This window comes from Cimex lectularius, unplaced genomic scaffold (assembly GCF_000648675.2).
Source record: "Cimex lectularius strain Harlan isolate CLEC.00 unplaced genomic scaffold, Clec_2.1 scaffold3, whole genome shotgun sequence".
Classification (NCBI taxonomy): domain Eukaryota; kingdom Metazoa; phylum Arthropoda; class Insecta; order Hemiptera; family Cimicidae; genus Cimex; species Cimex lectularius.
The window spans coordinates 2,058,632-2,081,438 of record NW_019392688.1 but is presented as its reverse complement, the minus strand read 5'-3'; the positions used below and the strand labels follow the sequence as shown (position 1 = coordinate 2,081,438).

The 22,807-nt window shown below is 35.0% G+C and overlaps 1 protein-coding gene across 8 annotated transcripts in view; it reads left to right on the top strand.

Moving 5' to 3' along the window:
* Positions 1 to 22,807, top strand: part of LOC106662175 (rho GTPase-activating protein 21-A) — a 218,089-nt gene that overhangs the window by 6,600 nt on the left and 188,682 nt on the right. For all 8 annotated transcript variants that reach the window (XM_014386031.2, XM_014386030.2, XM_014386028.2 and 5 more), the window contains exon 2: positions 10,181 to 10,259. In XM_014386031.2, coding sequence (XP_014241517.1) covers positions 10,197 to 10,259 — 63 coding nt within the window. In that variant the 5' untranslated portion in view covers positions 10,181 to 10,196. The remainder of the gene's footprint in view (positions 1 to 10,180; positions 10,260 to 22,807) is intronic.

Below are 22,807 nucleotides of genomic sequence, written 5' to 3'. Positions count from 1 at the left end.
CGATTGTAGTTTGCCAGCTCTAAAGATAAAAAAAAATAAATAAATAAACAAACAAATAACCTTCACCAAAAATCATCATCGAAAAATCAATCGTCTTCATGTAATTAGTTAATATTAGACGGTTCGTGATTTTTTTCAAGACCTGTAGCTTAAGCGTTTCCGGATGATTTGTGGTCCGCTTATCCTGGCTATTTCCGTCTGTCAGACGCGTTTTAATTTTTCTATCTTCTGTATTTTATCTGTATATAATTACCCTTTGAAACAATAGGGCACTAATTATCAATTGTGTTAAACTCAATGAAGTTGTCAAAAAATTATGGGTAACACACGTGACGAATGAGTTCCGTATGAATGTCACACGAATTTTTTTAACTTAAGAATAACAATGTCCAGTTTTTAAACAATTCATCCGAGGTTGATGTAAAAATAGGCTGGCGAATGTATTGCGTTAGATAATTTTTAAAAAGTATACGTATATTTGTTATTAATACTGTCACGTCCTGTCAACAATATCTGGTTGATATTCTGTCTCGTAGATAGAACATCCATACAAAAATTTATTTCCTTCCGTTTAATGAAGTGCTCAACATTACTATGCCTAACTCTCATGATAAATCTCATCGTTATTCGTTTTCAGTCCCATATGCGAAAGACTTAAAACCGGTCTTTTTTTTTCATCTGGAAATTTTCTCATTTTTGATTTATTTTGCTACTACCACGTTTCTGAGTTCATAGCGCTCGGGAAGAATAATTCTTTCCTTTCGTTAATTTATTTAAGCATCCCGGTACTACCACCGTTAATTCCAGGCGCACGATCCCGTTTTACGACTTCGTAAAGATTTAAAGACCCGGCCAAGAACATATTCCGTATCATAATTGAATTTATTTATAACTAGAGGGGGAATAAAAGCTATAAGCCGAAAGAAATGTGCGGATACCGGACGCACTACAAAAGTATGATCTATACGAGAAAAATGGTGAATAACTACCGGAACTATTGTATAATCCAGCCCCCCCCCCCAAATCAACCTTTTGACTACTTTCTGTAATTATGATGTAATTTTTTTACATTTTTTCTTATTGAGTTGTTTGTAGGCCACAATTCTCTAAATCAATCTACAACTCCATAGATTTTGTCATAAAAACAGCACAATACTTAATTTTAATTTATGGTATTGAAAATTACTTTGTACTAAGCGCCTTAATATTCGAAAATTAAAATTTATAGGACAGAAGTGGTGAGAAAATGGGAAAGGAATGAAGGGAGAGAGAAAGAAAAAAATAGTTCTTTTTTTACAACACAAAAACATCGATAAAACAGAAACAACATAAAACACAGACTTGTGTCCCCTTGATTTGATTTCGACGCAGTCCTCCTAGAAATAAGACTTTCCCAAGCCTTTTAGGTCCCAATCGATTTCTTGGTTTGTTAAAGACGACCCATGCATGAAAACAATCGTTCTGCAAGTAGGTACAGGAACAAAATTTACAGTATTTGAGAGTCAGTTCAGTTTTTTAATGGAGAGAAGTGGAATCATGAAGACGGACGATTTATCTCTGTTCACATTTGGCCACTTATCAAATTTTTGTTTTGACACTAATAATCATAAGCCCTCCATTTTAGACGTAGAATCACTGACGTCGATCTCCTCTCCGCTCTCATTCCTGAAATTAGTCGAAATCCCAGTGCGTATTATCTCAGATTCATTATATGTTTTATATATATAAAAATTCAACCTGCTTATATTTGTGCTCGCAATACTCGAAAAATAGCCAGTCGATTGATTGGAAATTTTGACACAACCTTCTATTCGAATATGCGCTTGTTTTGGAAAATCGAATTCATTTCATTCGTTTCTTTCCAATTGATTGTCGTCTGTGTCAGCTAACATATTTTCAAGACAATTACTCGAGGTCGGTAACGGCATTCTACCTACAAATACAGAAACTGGAAAAAAATCACCTTCCCATCTAATTTCTGCAACATCGTTGATTCAAAAGAAGGATTAGTAGAAAAGGTTTTCGAAAGCATCACGTATAGTTGAGCGAAGAGCCATTCTAGCAGGTTAAAATGTAGACGTACATAATATGAACAACGTCATTGTAAACAAAATTGTAAGTGAAACAGTGACATGCAAATCCATGGACTCCGTGATGAACCAAAGTGAATTTTCCAACGGAATTTCTTCACTCTCCCGGATTACCGTTACACATTTTGAATTTGCAAATTGAAGTGACAATTATTGCCAACTCCGAAACATAAATCAGCTAAAGATATGCAATGGTGCACGATTAGTAATTAAAAAATAGATGAGCAATCTAGTTGAACTGCAATTCTGATTGGACCTCATAAAGGTGAGGACGTACTACTTCCTTTAAGGCCAATAATTCATTAAATTTTTGTTGTGACTCTAATAATCATGCCCTCCACTATTAACGCAGAATCACTAATGTCGATGTTCTATCATTACTGCAAATTTGGTACGGAATCCGTATCTTGTTGATAGATATATTTTTATACTTGGTACCGTGTTGTAGGTATTCGAGAATAGTCCAATGGCCATGTTATGTTAACATTAAATTTCAAATGATTCCTATTTGATATTGTCTACATTCTCAGACACTTCACTACATCTTGTAAGATGGGTGGTTTTTTTGGTTTTTGCCCATTTATTATCACGGTACATTCGGTTTTGCATGATAAACTGACACCGAACGTAAAGTGAGGTCGCTGACATGGACGTGTTTAGTGATGTGATTGCGCTGTCACAGTAGCTGTTTTTCAACCGTGTTATAGACGTATATTCCCATAGGTTGTTGCGATTTCGTCCGTGACGACAGAGAAAGTCTGCCCAGGCGCGTAAACCCGCGAATCCTTAGGGGATTCGCCGATGTGTATTGCACAAGCACCGGATCAAATCGATTGGCGCCGGAAGGATAGTTTACAATAGGCCGTCCATTCAGGACTTTCTGGACCATGGCTACATACGGCCAGAGAATGACCTATTTTGTAACGCGTTCAAAAGCGTCATTGTACGTGCATGAAGGTGACATATAACTTATAAAACTTGTGCAAAATGTATCAAGTCAAACTAGGCTTATACGATCCAGAAACTTCAGGATGATTAGAATTCAGTCGACTTTTAGACAAATCGACCTATCATTTGGGTTATGCAACGTTGTGGCAGATCTGGATTCCTCTGTTGAACTGACTTGACCAACTCCAGCTTTCAGAATTTTTCTCCTGATTTCCGAAATACTCAGTATAATCAGTAATGTCCTCACTGTAAATTTTGTTCTATTGTGCTATTTTTGTTTGGAAGAAAGTGTTGAAATTCATATCTTCAGTTCAACTCAATTTCAGATCGAATCTTCACTTTTTAACGTGATGCAATAATTTTGAAGTTCCCACCACGATTATACTTGGACGTTTTTACTTCTTTATTTCATACGAGATCCTTGGGAGGTTAAGACTCCCCCAAAATATTTCTGCAACGTTTTATATCAGGGTTGTTATTCACGTACGGAATTTTGATATGTTGCCAAATGACGGTGCAATATGATTTAGCATTTATTTTAAAATTTGAGCCCGGCAGATATTTCTTGTTTTTTTGTTTGTTTGTTGCCGGGTTTCCTGTCTAGAAAGGATAACCCTAGTGAGTAGGAAAATATAACGTCTACACTAAAGAAAATCTGCTTTAAAAACAACCAATTTTTTTGTACCGTCTATATTTTGCGATAAAAATAAATGAAAGAGATAAAAATAATAATTTGAAATAATTAAGTCTAATTCCCATTGGTTTGCTCATTGGAATTTTTTATTTAATAAATATAACCAAGTTTTCTCATTGACCCTTGAGAACATCTGTACTTGGCAGGTTCATTTTTCGACTCCTCTCCAATATTGCCTTTCCAAGCATAGGGAAGATTGCTTATTGCGGGTTCAAACATCTACACACTTGTCTCTCTACAAGGAATTAGAAGTTTCACCCATGTTTGGTTTCCAGAATCAAGCCTAATTTTGACGGTCTTTCCTTGCGCGAACTAAGATGGGCATTTAAGCTGAAATGTGAGGTTTTAGATGTAAATTCAGCTGTTTGGAATAGGGGTAACTTGGGTATATGCTCCCTATGCAATTCTCGTTCCGTCGAGACTGTGTTTCACTTTTTGGCGGAGTGCTCGATTTTGGGTGAGATTAGGTTCTTATACCTTGGTTGTTTTGCTCTCCCAAGAAGTGAGCTATTGCGGTTCTTGAGAGGCTCAAATTTTCGGTGGTTGATTCGGTATGCTAAACATGTTTGGAGCTACAGATAGGAATTGATTAAAAATTTAATTTTTAAGTTTTATTCTTTCATTGTTATTAAGCCATCAAATTTTGGATATAGACTTCATTTTTAATACTAGTTCGCTTGTTTATTTTTTTTTTGTATTTTGCATTTTTTAGGTATACTTCGTATTTTTGTATTTTGTATTTTATTTGATTTTATTTTTTGTAATTTTTGTAATTCGTAAAATAAACTGCAATAATGCAAAAGCAAAAACGTAAAAAAGTAAAAATGTTCTGGCAGGCAAAGTGCAGGAGGTGATATACACAAGTGTATGTTGAAAAATAAACTCGATTTTCATAAGGCGTACTTACGTCGTTTTTAATCATTTTGGCTTGTCGGATGCGATTCGGCTTTTTGCCTTCTTCACTGTTTAATAATAATTTGCGTTCAGAAACAAACGAATCGCGTCCGAAAGACAGTAACGTTCGTAAAAGACCTTTTTTGATCCAACAAAAAGCATATCTCAAATAATTTAACTAATATAAGGGGTAAATTGTGATGGAGGAATCGAATACTTCATTACTCTAACTGAGAGAATGATATGTAAATAAGTAAGAAAATATTTAAGGGTGTGTGCGAGTGTGAATAGATTTAGGAACTGATTGCGTAGAGGGGTTAAATGACCTAGCTGTTAGTAGTACCTGGAGCCCAACCTCGGAGGCTGGACAGATAAGACCGAGGTCTGACCCCGGATTGCCAAAACCCGTCGTGGGTGATTCTCCAGGCCTACCGGTAATTTATTATAAAATAACAAAAGCTGGTATTGTCGGTAGACTGTGAGAAGTAATAAATATACTCAACTCGGTGCACGCATGTCCATGTATCTGCAAATTTGTGCAATGAGAAGTCAATAAATACAGGTAAAAACGTTCAGTAAGATGAGTAAAATAGGTACATTTTATATATAATACATAAATATACTTCTGTTAAAAAATATTAAAATGGAACTTTTCCAAACCTTTTTGGTGCTATTTAACTATTTCCACTTTTGTTGAAGACGACCCAAGCTTTGGAAAACGATCTTTCTGCTAAGGCAGCAGTTCCATAATTTTTCTGTTTCCGGTGCCGTTAATATATCAGAATTTTTCCACGGCGCCCAAGCCTAACTAAAACATATTGGTCTCTCTCAAGGGGTCTTTGTGGTAATAGTAGTTTTTCTTCATTTTCTATTCAGAAAAGCATTAATATATCTACACATCTGCACTCTTACGTTGTCTACAATATTAATTTATAAATATCAAAACTCATTGGTTTTAATTTTCCCGACATTTTTTATTTTTCGGGCCCACAGTTAAGGAATCACTGTGCCAAGGACCATGTAATAATCAAATATTGCTTTGCTTTTTCATTCTTAATCTTGCAGCATTACATTTTACAGGGGACGGTTTTTTGTGGAGAAGCAGAGCCATGAAGGAGACAACTCATCTCTCCTGATAAATTTTGTCCTTTTGACGGTGATTCCAAAATTCATGTGGATGCTCCTCCAATTTTGAGGGCGAAGCGCTCACATCGAAGCTTTTGCTGGTCTCTCACTTATGCAAAAGAATATATTTTTATTGTTTTTTTATATTGATACTTCGCCAAAAGCAGGGCGTACTGTTTGAAACAAAAATATTCTTTCTTCGACATCATTTCGCGGTGTATCACATTTTACGGTTGTCAAGTGTGGGGGGTGTGAAAACAACAATGTCTAGACACGGTATTAAATACAGAACCCTTTTATTTCCCCATCTATTTTTTCACTCGGAGGCGGGACTTCGTACCTTAATCATTTACTTTGTCAAATTGCAGCTGAATCACTTACTGAATGTACAAAGCATTCCCAATAAATGACACCCAAATATCTTTCTAAATGATACTCGCAAACGAAACATGCCCTGGGTTAATGACCTTTTGTTTGTGTTGTGACTACCATAGATCTTTCACGAAAATCCTATCACAATAATGCTAATAGATCCACAATACATAATTTCATGAATACTTATTTTGGAGATAAAGAATAATATACTTATATGATCCCAAGTTATGTTTGGCTATAGCTTAATGGCAAAAAAACTTCCGACTCGAGTCGATCATTAATATTATGCAGGAGTCATTCTTCGCACATAAACGATACGCCATGGCGCTTGGATAATCGAAAATATATTTTTGTGCAATAGAAATGAGAAAGAAAATGTACCCCACTTCTTGCCCAGTTTCTATATTTCATTTCTATTTCCTTAATCATGTACGTATCTATTAGGAAATTTGACGATGGGTTTAATTGAATATATGTATTTTCTTTATGCTCCAGTTATAGCCGTTTTTCAATGATAGACATTTAAATAAAAATAGTTTGATTGAATATAAAAAATATTTTTTGGATTGTACAAATTCACTTTTTTCCACATCCTACATTATTTGTTAAATTTAAACAATGTTTGTAAATCCCAGGCCCTGAAGAGGATCTCAATAAAGATCGAAACGTTGGCACGATAAAGAAAATGTTTTTCTGAAACCTACATCACACCAAACCGCATCTCACGATTTCTGAATAATGATAGACATTTATTTGTTAAAAAATATTGACTCGAACTTGATATTTTGTTGTGGCTATTTCTCAACCATCTGATGGCGGTTTTTTTTTGTCTGGAAGAGTGAACTTTCACCCATTCGAACAAGTGAGCCGAGAGAAAACCTAAAACGACGTATCATCAGAAGTATATTAGCATATCAGTGAAATATATCCATATAAAGAAAGAGGGCGATGACATCTGTCCCCGACCGTCGTCAACTTTCACCGGAATCGACAAAACGAGTCGCAATCAACACTAGTTATAGCGAAGCCCTTTTTCCATATATGGATTCGAAAAGTGCGTATACAGTGTAATAAATAATTGTGCAAGAATCTGAGTGGAATATTTTTACCTCAAATTATATTGGGGTTTTTAATCATATTTCTTTTGGCAGGGTCTCAAACCGTTGGTCTCATTTCAGGGCACTTATACACTAGAAACTACTTTGGCGAAAAGTGAGAGAGAATAAAAAGGGGCTGTCTCTCGACTCCTTTGCGGCTGGTAGTAGAGTGAAATATGCGAACATCACGGGATTAATCGAAATGTAGGGACGCAACCTACACATGCCTCTCCCAAGCAAATTGATATTACGAGTCGTGGAAAATATCTCTCGAGTGTAATAAATTACGTTTAAGTTGAAGCGAGAAATAAAGAAAAATTAAACTCCTGCTTCTTCATTATCGTATTCGATGAACGTCGGAGCTGTAAGCTAAATGTGTACGTGCTTATAATTTTAAGATGTGGCAGGAAGGGAAGCGCCAATGTGAGACCGAACGTTCCACATGCGATCGGAATAAACCACGGATTCGCAGAATGCATTGCCCTTTCATTCCGAAACGAATAATTGATCTGCATTTATCTTATATATTCTCGTTTAATTAGCATCAGCCTCTATAGTGACAAAGGTATGATGTTTGTCTGCCAGGGGTGGGCATGAGATCAATATGAACAACATTCCGGTTCCCTCCCCCTATAAAATATAGCTTTATAATATTTTGATAGGAATCATGAGGTTATTTTCTATAGGTGATTATTATCGAAGAAAGATGAGAAATGACTACATAAATGTGAATAATAATAAATTATCTTCACTGCACAATTTTTAAAAGAAAGGAGATGTTTTTATCGATTTTCCTTTCCTAGAGTTCATAGTTATCGATAATTGACCAATTTTATAATAATAGGTAGAGAAAGCTTTCATCCTTCAACTTTTAAGCTTTCCAACATATCGTTATGGAATAGTTTTCTTAAATTTCTTTTCTAATTTGGCCAGAATTGTTACGTGATAACGTTGTAATCTATGTATGCTTCATGCTTTCTTATGCGTTGGGACATTAATACTACAGAATCAAATCTGGCCTGAAAGTAGACAGTTACTGACAATGAGTAATAGACTAAAAATCTGAGCCGATAGCTTCTGACAGGTCTAAGAACTACTGTACATTATATTTTTGTGCTTCCTTATAAGGGTCCTTAATAAAATAGAAGCCGTTCGAATCTAGGCCCGTGGAAGTAGACAGTGGGCCTATGACTGAGTAATAAAATAAAACTGGACATTCCTGGTAGGTTTAATAATCATTTTTCTTTCCAGACGTCTTTTATGTTTTCTTCTCCTTTGGGACTATGTTAGTTCTGGCGCTGTTCAAATCTGGAGAACTAAACCGTTCTACGATTAGGCATCAGATTTTTATGCTTTCATTCATACTATTGTGTTTATTTTAATTGAATTTATTCAGATTTGTTTTCTTTTTTAGGACTGTTGATCGTACGGTTGTGTATGCTTATTTGGTTCGAAGATAATTAGTAAATACGAAATATCTGCGTTATGATATTAATTTAACAAATATTTAATGAATTTTTTGAAAATATTGTTCGTCCTTTTTTATTGGCTATTTTTTTTTTAAATTTATTATTACTCTACAATCACATCAATTTATTGTGCAATAAGCAGTTAGATTGCATAAATGCTTCTTTATAGTACGTATATATACAGACTGGCATATGGTCTGACAGAAAAATAGATAGATACACTTACATACAGACAAATTGAGATCATACACAAGCAATTAATGCTTTCTGGTGATGATAGTTTTTATTCATACGTCTATATATCATCTTTGTTAAATTATTAATATACATCTGTATCAATTTATTGAATAAGCAGAACTGGAAAAAAATCATAAGTGGCGTGTTCAGCATGACGGTAACGCCACCCATCGATGGCCAACATTAGGCGGCAGTCTCTTGGACTGAATGTACATAAACTCCATGGAGCCCTTTAGGAGCATTGTTTGCGAGGCCAACGACGCCTTAACGTCCTAGGTGGAAGGTAGGTGGTAAGATTGGAAAAGACAGGGATGTGGGAGTTGGAAAAAAAAGTAATAATTTGGAGTGAAATTTAAGGAATAGGAATTTAGGTAGGTCGGTAACATAAGGGAATTCGGGAGGTCTGACTAAGAGTATGGTTACAAACAAAGGAGCATCGGTGATTGTCTTAGTGGATTCAATAGAACCTGGAAGAGCTGTGGAAAGAATTTTTTGTGTGAAATTTTGAACGTATGTCTAGAAGTTTTTTTATATTTTATCTGTAGTTCAAGTGGTGTTCATGTTGAAGTAGTGTCTTCTTAGGTCAAACTCACGTTCTTCCTTTTTCCACTAGCAAACGATATATAGTTGAAGTAATGTACTAAAGAATTGTCCAAAATGTTTAAAAAATACTTTATATATGACTTGCTGACTTTTTGCGTGTTTTATATGATACCTGATGTATATTAAGCGTACTTCGTCAATATGTCAAGGCAAATATTTGATTTATAATTTATTATTTGTTTCCAATCAGTCTTATATTTGAGTAATGAACTAGTTTATCGTATTTGTGGTTTGTTACAGAAGTGAAAATCTGCCCGAGGAAGTGAAATGGAAAATTGCACCACATTGTGTTTTAATTGTGCAATCCGATTAGCGGAAGTGCAACTCAAGCAGATTCGGCTGGTTCATTTTCAGCGAATATTTATTGATCTTTTTTGTTGTTATTTGTAAACCTTGAATTTTAAAAAAGGAAAAATCGCGCAAATAAGGGCTAGTGTATATCATAAATGTTCTTTCTAAGCGATTCAACGCATCTGACTCATTGTCGTTGGCGGTTATTTAAAATTAGAATGAAATTTTCGACTTCTTCATCAACATTTCGTGTCTAATTGATAAATTGATTTTTAATGTTACAATTTTAAGTTTAAACCTTACGTTAATAATAAAGGAAGTCTTGCAGTAAAAATAATTAGCAATTAACAATTTCAGGAGCAGCTGTGGTACTATGATGGGAGATGATGGCAGATCACAGGAACAGATCAGGCATCTGTCTCCTAACAGAAACAAGGTCAGTGCGCTTTTACTTTTCAAATTTCATTTAAGCACGCCGTCAATTAACTTCCAAGATACTATTTATATTGATTGATAAGAGAGTAATTATTTTTTCCGATCATTGAATAACTACAAATCAATTATGAACTATGGACATAGTTCCAACATCCCAGAACAATAATCCAACTTATCAAAATGCGGAAGTTAAATCAGCAGTCAGTATAGTATAATTGATTAGCAAGAAATGTTTGTGAATGAAGTTACCATCCTGTAGGTTGTTTAATGAAATTAAATTACATTTAATTATCCAAAACGTTAGGTTTAACATCGGTTTGACGTGAACTAAGTCATAGAAGCTTTTAAGTTATACTTTAGCTCAGAGTATATTCTTAACATTTTTTTTATTCAACAACTAGGGTCGTTAAAAGAAAACAAATCTGTGGCAGAGTCATAGTTACATAAATATTTATCCAAATGGATAAATGTATATTGAAATGTTTTTAAAAATTTAAGATTCTCTTTGATTTTTGCTCATACCTAGGCCTGCCTCAAAAGTTTTTGTATTGTAGTACGTTCCAAGACAAATATTAGTAGAACTGCTGAAAATATAGAAAATAATTGTTTAAATCCGAAATTAGATTGTTTTATTGATATCTTTGCAACTGGGAATATGAGGGGAGTTTGGTTTGTGTTAATTGACTACTTGGCTGCTTCATTTTCTTGCACTTTTTTTCAAATTGCTCATTTTCGACTGTTTTTCCTCAAGTTATACTTGGTACGAAGTACACCCTTTTACTTTGCAATGCGTATAATTGAAAGTAGCTGTAGTTTCTCCTGTTTTTTCCGACTTCAAGGACTGCTAGGTTTGAAATGTTAGCCATCCCGTCTAGATGATCAGCCCGGCGGTCACGAAGTCTGCCTTGTAAGGGATTGTACAAAAGGATCTGTTATCACCTGCAGTTATCAGGTTTTGAACCTGATGTGAGTTAACATGTGAGTTGACTCAGCCTGTCCGCTGATAACTCGGTTGTCGCCCTATGCCAACACACTTGGAACTCGTCCGACTGTTTCCATCATATTGAATCTGTAAATCTTATCTCATCGAAATATATCATTTCTTATTTAGACAGGCTCATTCAGGCTTTTCAAAACGGAAAATAGTTTCGGAGCAAAATCAGAAAAAAATCGCTATTGTTATATTTTATATTATTCAACATCTTAATTCATAAAGTTTATCTCAGAATAATCATTTCCTTTGTTTAAACATTAGTTGTTATCAACTTATCAGCATGAATCAACTTATCGTCGAAAATGTATTACTCAATTTTCCCTTACACAAATCATTCCAATCTTCCTTTCAAGCAAAACTCGATTCGACGCATTTCCTAGTTTGTAAAATATTTCTTTCCTTAATTAATTTTATCTCTGGTTCATTTTTTTTCATGTCGTATCTCCTTTTGACACTGCGGTTTATGTCATTAATATTATTGGCTGTCATATTTTCTTCCTTTATCACTCTATTCTAAGATAATAATAATTTCCTAGAGTACAACTTGTGTATAGCAACGAGGAAGTTAAAATGTTAACAATGTATAAATTATTTTTATCCACAGTGTTTCGTTATTCCACTTTTATTGGAGAATTATTCCTACTATTCATACAGTGTAGGAAAATACAACTTCCAATAACTTTTATTCCAATAAAATACAAAAATAAGAATTCAGATGATTGATTATTATTTTTTAACTATTCAGGAATATATATACAAACTATAATTAACCATTCAGTAACAAACAATTTTAAATTATGAATATCATGGAAGAAAAAGGAGATTCTTGAGTGGTTTTTTCAAATTTACAAACTTCCTTTAACCTTTTCTTCATCCTCAAGTTGCATATGGGACATTTATTTTCCATCTGTTGTACTATAAAGAACTTGATTAATATTAATTAATAACAATATATAACTATATATTGATAATAAACTGAATAACCTCACACCTGGAAATATGAAGCGCCTCACATTCGCCCCTAGTTGCCATCATGAACTCCAGCAATTTATTGAGACAGGAACAAACCAAAGAAAAATCTCGATCAGGGGTCAAAATGATATTTTTGAGTAACGAAGCCATAATTAAATAAAAGGCAATGAAATGACAGATAAAGAAGCTAAGAAGGCAATAAATAACGGAATCCCTTTATCTACCATACCAGATAGAACATTTTTACTTTCACCCAGCAACGGTTAAAATCACAATGGCAATTGGAATATGATAAAGTAGAGAAAAAAATTAACAAAAATTAAATTTAAAAAAGTAACTAAAATTAAATTAAATAATTAACAAAAAAACCAAGAATACGATGGAATAAGCCCTCAAGCAAATCGTGACGGGAGAAGAGAATATTCGTCTCAGGTTCAGACAGGAGAGAACTAGAACCAGTATGCTCAGTAACATCATCATCATTCATTTTCTCAATCTTTCGTTCTTACCCTAGAATATATTCAAGCATAGATCCTTTTTTCACATTGATAGCGTGATCTTATATTCGAAAAAAATTATGCTATGGTATAATTAGTGATCAGCCTACAACATTATAATTATATTGGGAATTATATCTGTATGTACGGTTGAGGATTTAAAATTCTTTTTTCTAACGAACTCCTTCAATAATATTGTAGAATTAACTAAAATTAGTTCTTTGGGTTGATTATTTTTTCTGGATATTGGATAACAGTGTCTGCTTTTTGATTTTCAACCATTTAATGGCCAACTAAAATAATTGTTATTGAGGAGTGTAAATAAACAATATTGTAAAATTCGCGTATAATTTTGATAGATATTATCTATTGAGGGATGAATATTTAGGTGTACTGTTTAACATAAATGGTAAGTTCAATAAAGTCGCTAATTATTTCATTAAACAAGGTAATAAAGTGCTTTAAAAAAGTAAAAGAAGTTCTTGTTAAGGGAGGGGCAGATTCTGTAAAAAAAACAATTAAACTTTTGGAATCCCTAGCTGCAGCCTCATCATTGTTTTGTTTTTCGGAAATCTGGGCAATCGCACACATTGAGAAGCTATTTTACTTACCATTCACTACCCCTAATGTGGGTTGAAATGAGATGGCAATGTGTGAGACTGAAGCGAATTATTTGGTGGTGGAAAAAGGTCCTGTCATTGCGAAAAAGTGTTAGCGAGAATGTACGATTTTAACGCACGGTATTTAAGAAAAACTAAGGTGCTCAAAAAATACCAGATATTAGTTCTATCAACTGGACGATATTGTCCTTGTGATTGGTTATGATTTTCTCAGCTTAAACAACAAATCATATCGACCAAAAGATTGTGAAAACAATTGAGCGATGGAAAAACCATTTTTTGTCCGTTTTGACATTGAAAGAATTTTATATTCAAAATTGTCTTCCGGCAAGTTTGCTGTAATGGGGAAAAGAATTATGAAAACAACAATATAGACCTAAACAGCCAGAGAGTACTCAATGGAATTGAGGTTTTTCAAACATGATGGAACGAGTTTTTTTAAAGTTAAAAGCAGCTGTACAATAAATTTACTGTTTTATGTAGTGTATGCAATTTGTATGAGCAGGCAAACCTTATACATATTTTTGTAGCAAGTCAAATTTACAATCAATTAATACCTCACCCATTACCTAAAAGATTCGATATCTCCAGAACACCAGTTGATCGGTTTATTAACATGTTCTACATAGTTATATACAAATTAGTGATGTGTGTCACTTTTGAAATAGACACTGAAATTGAGGTACTACATCGTTAAGGAGTAAATGCAAATTATTGTAAAACACTTACCTAGGTATACATTTTTTATTTTATTATTAAATTATTATATTAGCACTCCCAAAACACAAATATTCTATTTACAAAAGTATGTTTGATTTTAGTTTCATTTTATACAGAATGAATCTACATTTAGTTAATCATTTTAAACAGTAGTTCCGGTATTTATTTAGTTGTGGAGTGTTTAGTCAAAGTGCCAAGCGTATCCAATAATTGGTTTATTTGTAATTCATGACTTACATTTTTGCAGCATAAAGAGTATAATATTATTTCTATATGTGAATCTTTTAGTTTCTTTATAACATGATAATTTTATTGTTTATTTTAATTCGATTTCATTTGTGATTATTGAATGCTTTTTGAAAGATTATGTAGGTCTAACCAACCCCCTGTAAATTATAACATTGTGAAAAAACTTACAGTAAATAAAAATTTAAACTAATCTCAACTAAATTGAGGGACGAACAGGATTGCAAAAAAAGAAAAAAAAAAGAGAGATCCCAAGTCATAGAATACTACTGACATCAGAAATCTCAGACGGCTTATGCTGGAGGTATATTGAAACGTTGTGTTGCCTCGCCAACCACCAGCTACCATTTGAATTCGATCCCGACAGGAAACCAACCCTTTAAAACGTCCTAGGGAGGGAACGCGTCACATTTAATAGGATCAATCCCTCGTACTGACGAGGGAACAGCACACTCCCCCTCGATGTGATGTAATTATCACGATGACGTCAGGGGGCAATGACCAACGAAGGGGTGCATCGGGGGTTGCTAGGCGGTTACGAAACGTGCCAAGCCTCGTTCATACAGGTGTATGCTGAACACGGAACTCCGTGGCAGGGACTGGTGTACAAATCGATTCCAGATCCCTGAGTACGACAAATACACGTTTCTTGCGTGTCTTCCATGGAAACGCGATCTTAGGTCAAACAATATGTTAGCCTCAATTCAACTCCTGTGCACATATAACTACTGGGAAATGACAGATTTTAATAGTGGTATTACGTACATTATTGTAAAAAAAACTAGCATGATTAATTACATTTGTACAAAAAAATTTTGTACTGTAAAAAGAAATACAGAGGCTCTAAGGAGTCCACGAAAAATGTACCCAACGGCAAATAAGAGCAGTTAAGCCGAAGATAAACGCTCAATGGGCGTGAATAATAAAATGTTGAAGGGAAAAAACCATGAGCCAGTACAGGTTGCCGGCAGCGTATATCGGCACTTTAATCTGTGTCTTAAATTTTAGTAAATCATCCGCAGTCTTCTAATAACGACTGATATTTTGATGTAAACACCGCTATTTTCAACTATATGTTCTATCTAACCTTTAATTATTATTAAATCAAAAAAACCTACTCATCTGGGATGCTCATATTGTCTTATCCCTTTCCTAGGCAAAGCATTTCACCATCTACATACCACCAATGAGCCCATTAAATGTTATCACCTAATCTAGAGAGTCCATTCCACTGAGCATAAACAGTACATCCCGAGACATATTCGTAATCGGGGCATGAAAGCTTGCTATGGATATTCAGAGACTTTACTTACCTTCTACAATTACCCTATCCACCTTATTCATCCAAGAAACTTTTTCCTATTCTATTCATGTTGAGGTTTCGCAAGGAGTATACATGCCCCATACTCCATTCATTTCACCCAGATCTACATACTGCATCTCGCCGTATTAACGTCATATGCCGATAGAAATCCTTTCCACCAATATTGGACCCGTTACCTCCACCCGAACTCTTTGATCCCTTCTTCCAGATAAACTAATACATCAGAATATTGTTCACCACACACTTTCCATGAATAGCATACGACAGCTTGGACGATATCTAGATAATAAACACATTTGGAACAAGCATACTCAACTAAAACTAATTGTCTACAACATCTGATGCATGACGATGAAGAGACTGTTGTACAAAAGAACCAAAAAGGAAAAATTATAAACTGTTCTCATCGCCCCAATGTGGACATATTTGGACTTCGCCTGTTCGGGACAACCAAGCGTACCAAAGTCAACAAAGCCCAATAACTCAATCCAAAATCCTGGGCAGTCTATACTAATATATTGTATCAGTTCTTGGTTCGAAAACCCGCTTTTCCATTGGTCTTTTATTTGCGAATAATTTAAAAAAAATCTGTTCCCTCGTCCGTGACATCTGACGAGTAGTTGGACGTTAAGCCCTCCTTTATGACAGGAAGTTACTTTTGTCTTCATTGACCTCATACCAATAGTAAACATAGTTTTGTACAAAAAGCCTCTTTTTCTGCTGAAAAAAGCTCCTTTTTTTTAAAGCTGTAACTCATGTTACTCCTGTCGGTTGTAAACGGCATTAACGAGTTAGCGAAGCACAGGTCACGCATGAACGGCACTCGCCATAGTATCGACATAACAATTACGTGAATCAGGCGATTGGTAACCCGCTACCTGAAAATCGTGTACAAAACATCGGATAGGGATTTGTAATATCAATTTGGGATAGGATTTCTCTACCAGAGCGTAGAGAAAAAATCAACATCATGATGTTTGATCTTGTTTCTTGCTGATAAAAAACGACTGTGGGTACGATGTACGCGTTTTCAACGTTTTTCTCGAAGGTTCTACCGAGTAAATATCTCCTGCAAGTAGAATATAATATAAAGTTTTATTTATAGAACTTGTTCCAATTATAGTTAGTTTACAATAAATTTAAAAATTATGTACTAATCGATCTTCTTAACTGGAGGAGGAGAGTAATCCTACCTGATGGATGCAGTGCGAAGGGTCTTGATGGCCATGTACTACTTTGTTTTATCAAAGTTTCGACGGTGAATGGATTACGGCGTTTCACAAAATACATGGCGCATTATCATGATGATGATAGTGGATACTAAGGAACGAGGGTTTGATATTACCCAAGTTCAGGAGCCTTTAGGCTTATTGTACTTTTCCTTGCTCCTTAGTTCAGTTCAATTGACTGACTCGATCGTTCTGTTAAGAAAAGTAAAAGATCGTTCATTGCTGTTATTCTTAGTTCATTCCCGGGTCTTAGGGTCTCCATTGAGCATATGTCTGCTTAGCATTTGAAGATGATTCGATTGACAGTTCCTCCCTCCTTATCACAAACGGGGTCATCAATGAATATTTCTTTGTGAGTTTTCTCTGATTCAAGTGTATGGTATATAACTTTATCCCTCCCTTGAGTTTACCCTGTCTAGCTGAACAATTTGTATGCCAGTTGCCAGGGTTAATTAATCATGAATTTACTGTGCCATACACCTCTTGAATTCGTCTACTCCTCTTTTTAATTTTTGTGGGCCCATCCTGAGATGAAGGGAGTCTGGGCTTGATTCTGTCCAAGTATAGGTTCTGGATCTATATACTTCTTGCAGATCCTCATTTGGCTAGTTTTTCTGCTTGTACATTCAGCAGAACTACTTTGTGTCCTGGTATCCAAGATATTGTCAGGTTGTGTTTTCCCAGGTTTTCATGGTTGGTTGCATTTAATATTTTGAATTTAACCTTTTGACATGCTAATGCTCTTAGAGCTGCTTGGCTGTCTGAACTTACGAGATTTTTTGTCAGTCATTTTAAGAATATGTATTTCAGGTTGAAAGATGGAGGTGTGCTTCCCTAATGGGTTTGATAGCTGTCTCGAGTAATATTAATCTAGCAGTTTTAGGGCATTTAAGATATTGTAATCCTTGTTATTTAACAATTCGTCCAATAGGCTTGTAAGGGTGCAATTATTTATCTAAAAACCATTCAACAAGCACATCTTTTCAATTACCTGCTCTTTCAAGTAGAAAGTGAAAACCTCTTAACCTCTTTTACTTTTTCACGGGCGTGACTTTTTGCGCAACTTTTGAAAACCCGGTTGGAGCGGAAAATCCGTGACAGAAAGTCGTATTCCGGCCGGTTGCGAGGGAGGGTTTGTAATTGATTTTTAACAGTCGTCATCTCTGGAATCGGGCAGCACTTTCACTTGGAAATTTGCGGATAGTCGATCAAATTGGGAAAATTCCTCGCGTGATTGGGTTGCGTTTTTATTTTCTTCTTTTTGTTATTTTTATCACGTCTCGCCCCGATGCTTATTGGAATCGTCAGGGTTCGCCCTGCTGGCACGAAGGTCGATGAGATAAGAAGTGACGGCATTGGTACTTATAGCCGACCCACACCTGCCAAATACGACCGGGCCCAAATGGCGACTATTTCCAGGATGTGCTCATCTAGCACCTCTAAATATATCCGAATATCGACCGCATTGACCAATCTGTCAATTCGTCTGAGATTAAATTAAAACTAAATTATTCTATCAGCGATTTCCCAACTGCCTAAGTTCCACGAACGTTGCTTTTTTGAGAATTTATCAAATTCTATTACTCTTATTGAAAAAACAATGCTTTCGATTCATTTATCTATGCACGTTGAGTCATTCTTTTAAAATAAAAACCCGGGTTTTCTTCTTGTACATTTTCTTATGCCAAAAAGACAAGCGGGTCAGCTAATAAGATTCCTTTTGAAACATGCCCCCTCCTTTTTTTAGATTGAGGTGCTTTCTTTTGTATCCTTGATGTAGTAGGAAACACTCCTTCTTAAGAAGAAATAACTGGCGATAATCCAGTCCAATCCAAAAATGCTTTTTTTTTTTTGACAATATTCATGTACATAACAGTATTTTTACATAAATCAGCATTTGTCCACATAACTGATGATAGTCTGCCAGTACAGATTACATATTGTGTATTAAGCAAACCTTAAATTAACATCTTATATCGCAAGTATACAGTTTAATTTTCATTACGAATGTGATTTATGAACATCTCTATAACTATTATTGGGGCTGCCCAGTACTTTGCAGTAAGATACGCAAAACAAACTAACTGGTAGAACGTTCGATCTTATCAGTTTTGTTTCACAGCTCACACGATTTCGGTCAATTTACTATAAAATGGTGTACATCTTCTTCAGTAAAATTAGAATTTTTGTATTTTGTATCTGAGAATTAACGGAACGGTGGTTTGCTTAATTTGAGGACATATGTTAGTTCTAAAAAGTCTGACAGCTCAACCTGAACCAACTCATCAAAAAAAGGTAATGGTTACGGTATGGTGGGCTTCATTTGGTTTAATACACTACAGCTTCTTAAATCCTGGCGAAACCATCAATGCTAACCAAATTAATACCATGCATCAGAAATTGGCAGTAATTTAAGCCCTCTTTGGTCAATCGGAAAGGGCCCATTTTGTTGCATGACAACGCTCGACCACATGTGTCACGTGTAACGTCACAAAAATTATTGGAGCTTGGCTATGAAACTTTGCCTCACCCACCCTACTCTCCGGACCTCTCGCCTACTGACTACCATTTTTTTAGACACCTGGACCACTACTTACAACACATAATATTCAAAAATCAAACGGAACTGGAAAATGCATTTATTGACTTTATCAATTCTAAAAATTCTGAATTCTACTCAGACGGAATTAATAAGTTACCAACACGTTGGGAGAAATGTATTGAGAGTATGGGAAATTATTTTGATTAAAGAACATTGTTTTAAAGTAACTAGTTTCTTTTTTTTTGTTTAATACCAAAATCCTGCATTATTTTCCGGACAACCCAATACTTTTACCCTCCGAGAGACTTCATCACCCACTTGCGTAATTTAGTTCTTGGTTACTGCCTACTACTATAACTAATCTATCTTGAAAACCGCGAATTGGCCACGTCCTTCGTCGTTAAAGCCGAATTACCACGTCGTTTTAAACTCGACTGGACGTTTCCTCTTTCATCAGGATAGGTTTGGAATTGTAATGAGAACAATTGCGTGATAGTGTGATATCGTCCACTCGGCCCCGACGCGGTTGATGGTGACAGAGCATGGATCTTAATCCGGGCACAATGCCTCTAAGTGTTATATGTCATTTCCTACTTAGGCACGGTGAAGGGTGCTTAGGCGGGGCATCTACGGAGGACCTTAGAATTCAGCTGTTCCACTGTTTACCATTAATATCCTTGCTTCACTCAACGGCCCCATGACAATTAAGCCCCACATAATTTCTCAGTTTACAATGGAAATTGAAATTAATTCTTAACAACACCCTCGCAGTCGGAAATAGCCCAAACATGGCTTAACAATATATAATTATAATATTTTTATCGTCTTCTTTCGATACAGTATTTTCTAATGAGAATAAGGCATCCCACCGTTCAGAGAATCGTGTAGAATTTTATACTTTTATCTTCTACATAATATCCTCTGTATTAGTCATACTTTTTCTGGGCAGTACTTTATAAGATTAATAAAACAAAACAAATTTTTTGTCAACTCGATTGTAAATCGACTCCAAAATCCATAGCCTATCGATCGATGGGAATTTGGAGAATTTGAAATTTCCTTTTGAGAACTGAGGGGTGGGATCGTAGATCGTAACGGTTTAGGCGTTCATACGGCGCTCATCAATGTAAGGTAAAGGTCCCGGGTTCGAATCCAACGGCAATATCCCGACATGCATGTTTTTCATAAACACCGGCACCCCGAGTGTTCATATAACCTCGTTGTTGAAATATCTCCGTAAAAAAAGTCCAAAGGTGATTGGTCTTGGTACTTTAGCCTATTTTCACTGTTTAGTCTACATGGCGCGTTTCGGCCTTTAATGTTCGTAGTGATAGGTTTTCTACTTACACTAAATACAAAGGTACCCGAAAGTTATGCGAAGCTTACGCTAATCACTGATGATTGCAAAGGCCTACCGAAATAATGAGAAACGACCAAGCTACGTGCCCATCACATCCCTCTGTAAGACATGCATCCAGTGACAGTCCTTACTATTCAACAATGCAAACCATGAAGCATAAGTTGTAGGTACTTAGATGTATATAATAATAAATTACTCGACAGACTAATTTGACGTTGAAGTTTGAATTATCAATTTAGATGTTCATTCGTTTTTTTTAGGACAGTTCAGTATGCAGTAGAAATTTCTTAAAATCCAATTGTATCCAAATGATAACCGAGATTTTTGCATTGCGTTTCTTTCGTAATTCGAAATATTTGATTTCGAACTGGTTTTTTATACTGTATTTGGGCAGCCAGTCATTTTGCAGCCATACATCCAAATTGATCTGATTACCGATAAATGTAACTTAGCTCTTCGAGTGTAAAAGCACTTTTGAGTTTAATAGAATTTAAAGTTTTTTAAGACAAATTTTATGGTAGTTGTTTTATATCAACATTTTTTTATCCAACTATAGGTCAAGGATAAGTCTTGTTTGGGAACAGATTTATTCATTATATTATTTTTTAAATTTTTTTTTATAATTTTAAATTTTTTAAATAATACTCCAGTAACATTCAAACTTCTAAATTACTTTCAATTTGAGGTAAAATGCGATGTTGAGGCAACGACAAGAAGTCCGAAGGACTTTAGATCCATCAAGAGATTATAAGAACAGTACGCAGTATTGTATATTTTTATTTTTAGTGATAAAATTATATATACATATATATTTTGGTTTGTTGTTTTCTTGAGCCATATTTAATTATCTTTCACGTACATATTTGGCAAGAACACTAATTTAACGGGTTTTATGAAAGGAGTATCATTTTGAGTGTTATCGCTATGGTTTTAAAAAGAATATAATCATTGGATATTCATTATTCTGTCTTCCCCGTAAATCATCGTTTAACTGTATTTGATTGGCCCGTAAAAGTTAATAGGGGGGCAGAAATGCTTTTTAGCGTCTATCGCCCATGACGGCATTGTCGGGGGAGCCGAAGGGGCTGGTGAAATGGCATCGAGCTTTTGATATTTAGCCGTCGACCTTTGGGTGTGACGCTAGTTGACGTCACTGTCAGCGATGACGCCGTCACTCAGCTCATGGACTTGGCACGGCTCCTCAGTCGAAAATAGACACGAAAAGAAGGAATGTCGGGGGAAAAGAGGTGAGTGCATGCTAGGCTTCTAATCATCCAAGTACCATCCAACAGTCGAGTACCTTCTGCTGTCCTTGTCCCCAGATAAGAAAATATCTGCATTCCTCCTAAGGTTTTACAATCCTTTTAAAACATTACTTCAAATGATAATGGATTCTATAGATAATATGAATATAAATAACGGCAATTTGTAAACAAAATAAGCTAGTGTTTAGTTTTTCCAAGTGTTTATGTATTTACATATTTAATTGATTAGCTATACATTTTTCTTTTTTTTAAGGTTTAACGACCTTTGATTTTTTTCTTTAAATGTCAAGCCGTGTCCTCAAGTTTATGTTATCGTTTATGTTGGGCGTAAAATCAAGGGTCGAGCATAACCATCGACTGCAGTAAAAACAAGATTAAAAACTCTCAACCTGAACCCGTAAAATCGACGAAACAAAATTCTTGTGTTAAGATTGACCGTTAAGATAATATTTAATTATCACATGTTATTTTTGTCAAATATCTTTCTTGTTTTTTTGTTTTTTTGTTTTTATATTCCATTTTGACTGTTGTGTCATGTTTCCGCGAGGCCAAAACTATTATTTTAACAAGAACATGTTTAAAAAAAAATATTTAAGTAGATTTTACATATATCAAATCTTCGATTAATGCAGTAGATACATTGACTAAAAGTGTCACTAAGACTCATGCTTCAATCAGATTTAATTACACATTACATATATTTTCTACAGCCTAGTTTGTTTTTATTGAATTTCAACGAAATGAACGAAATAAAATTTGATCTAAAATTGAAATTTAACA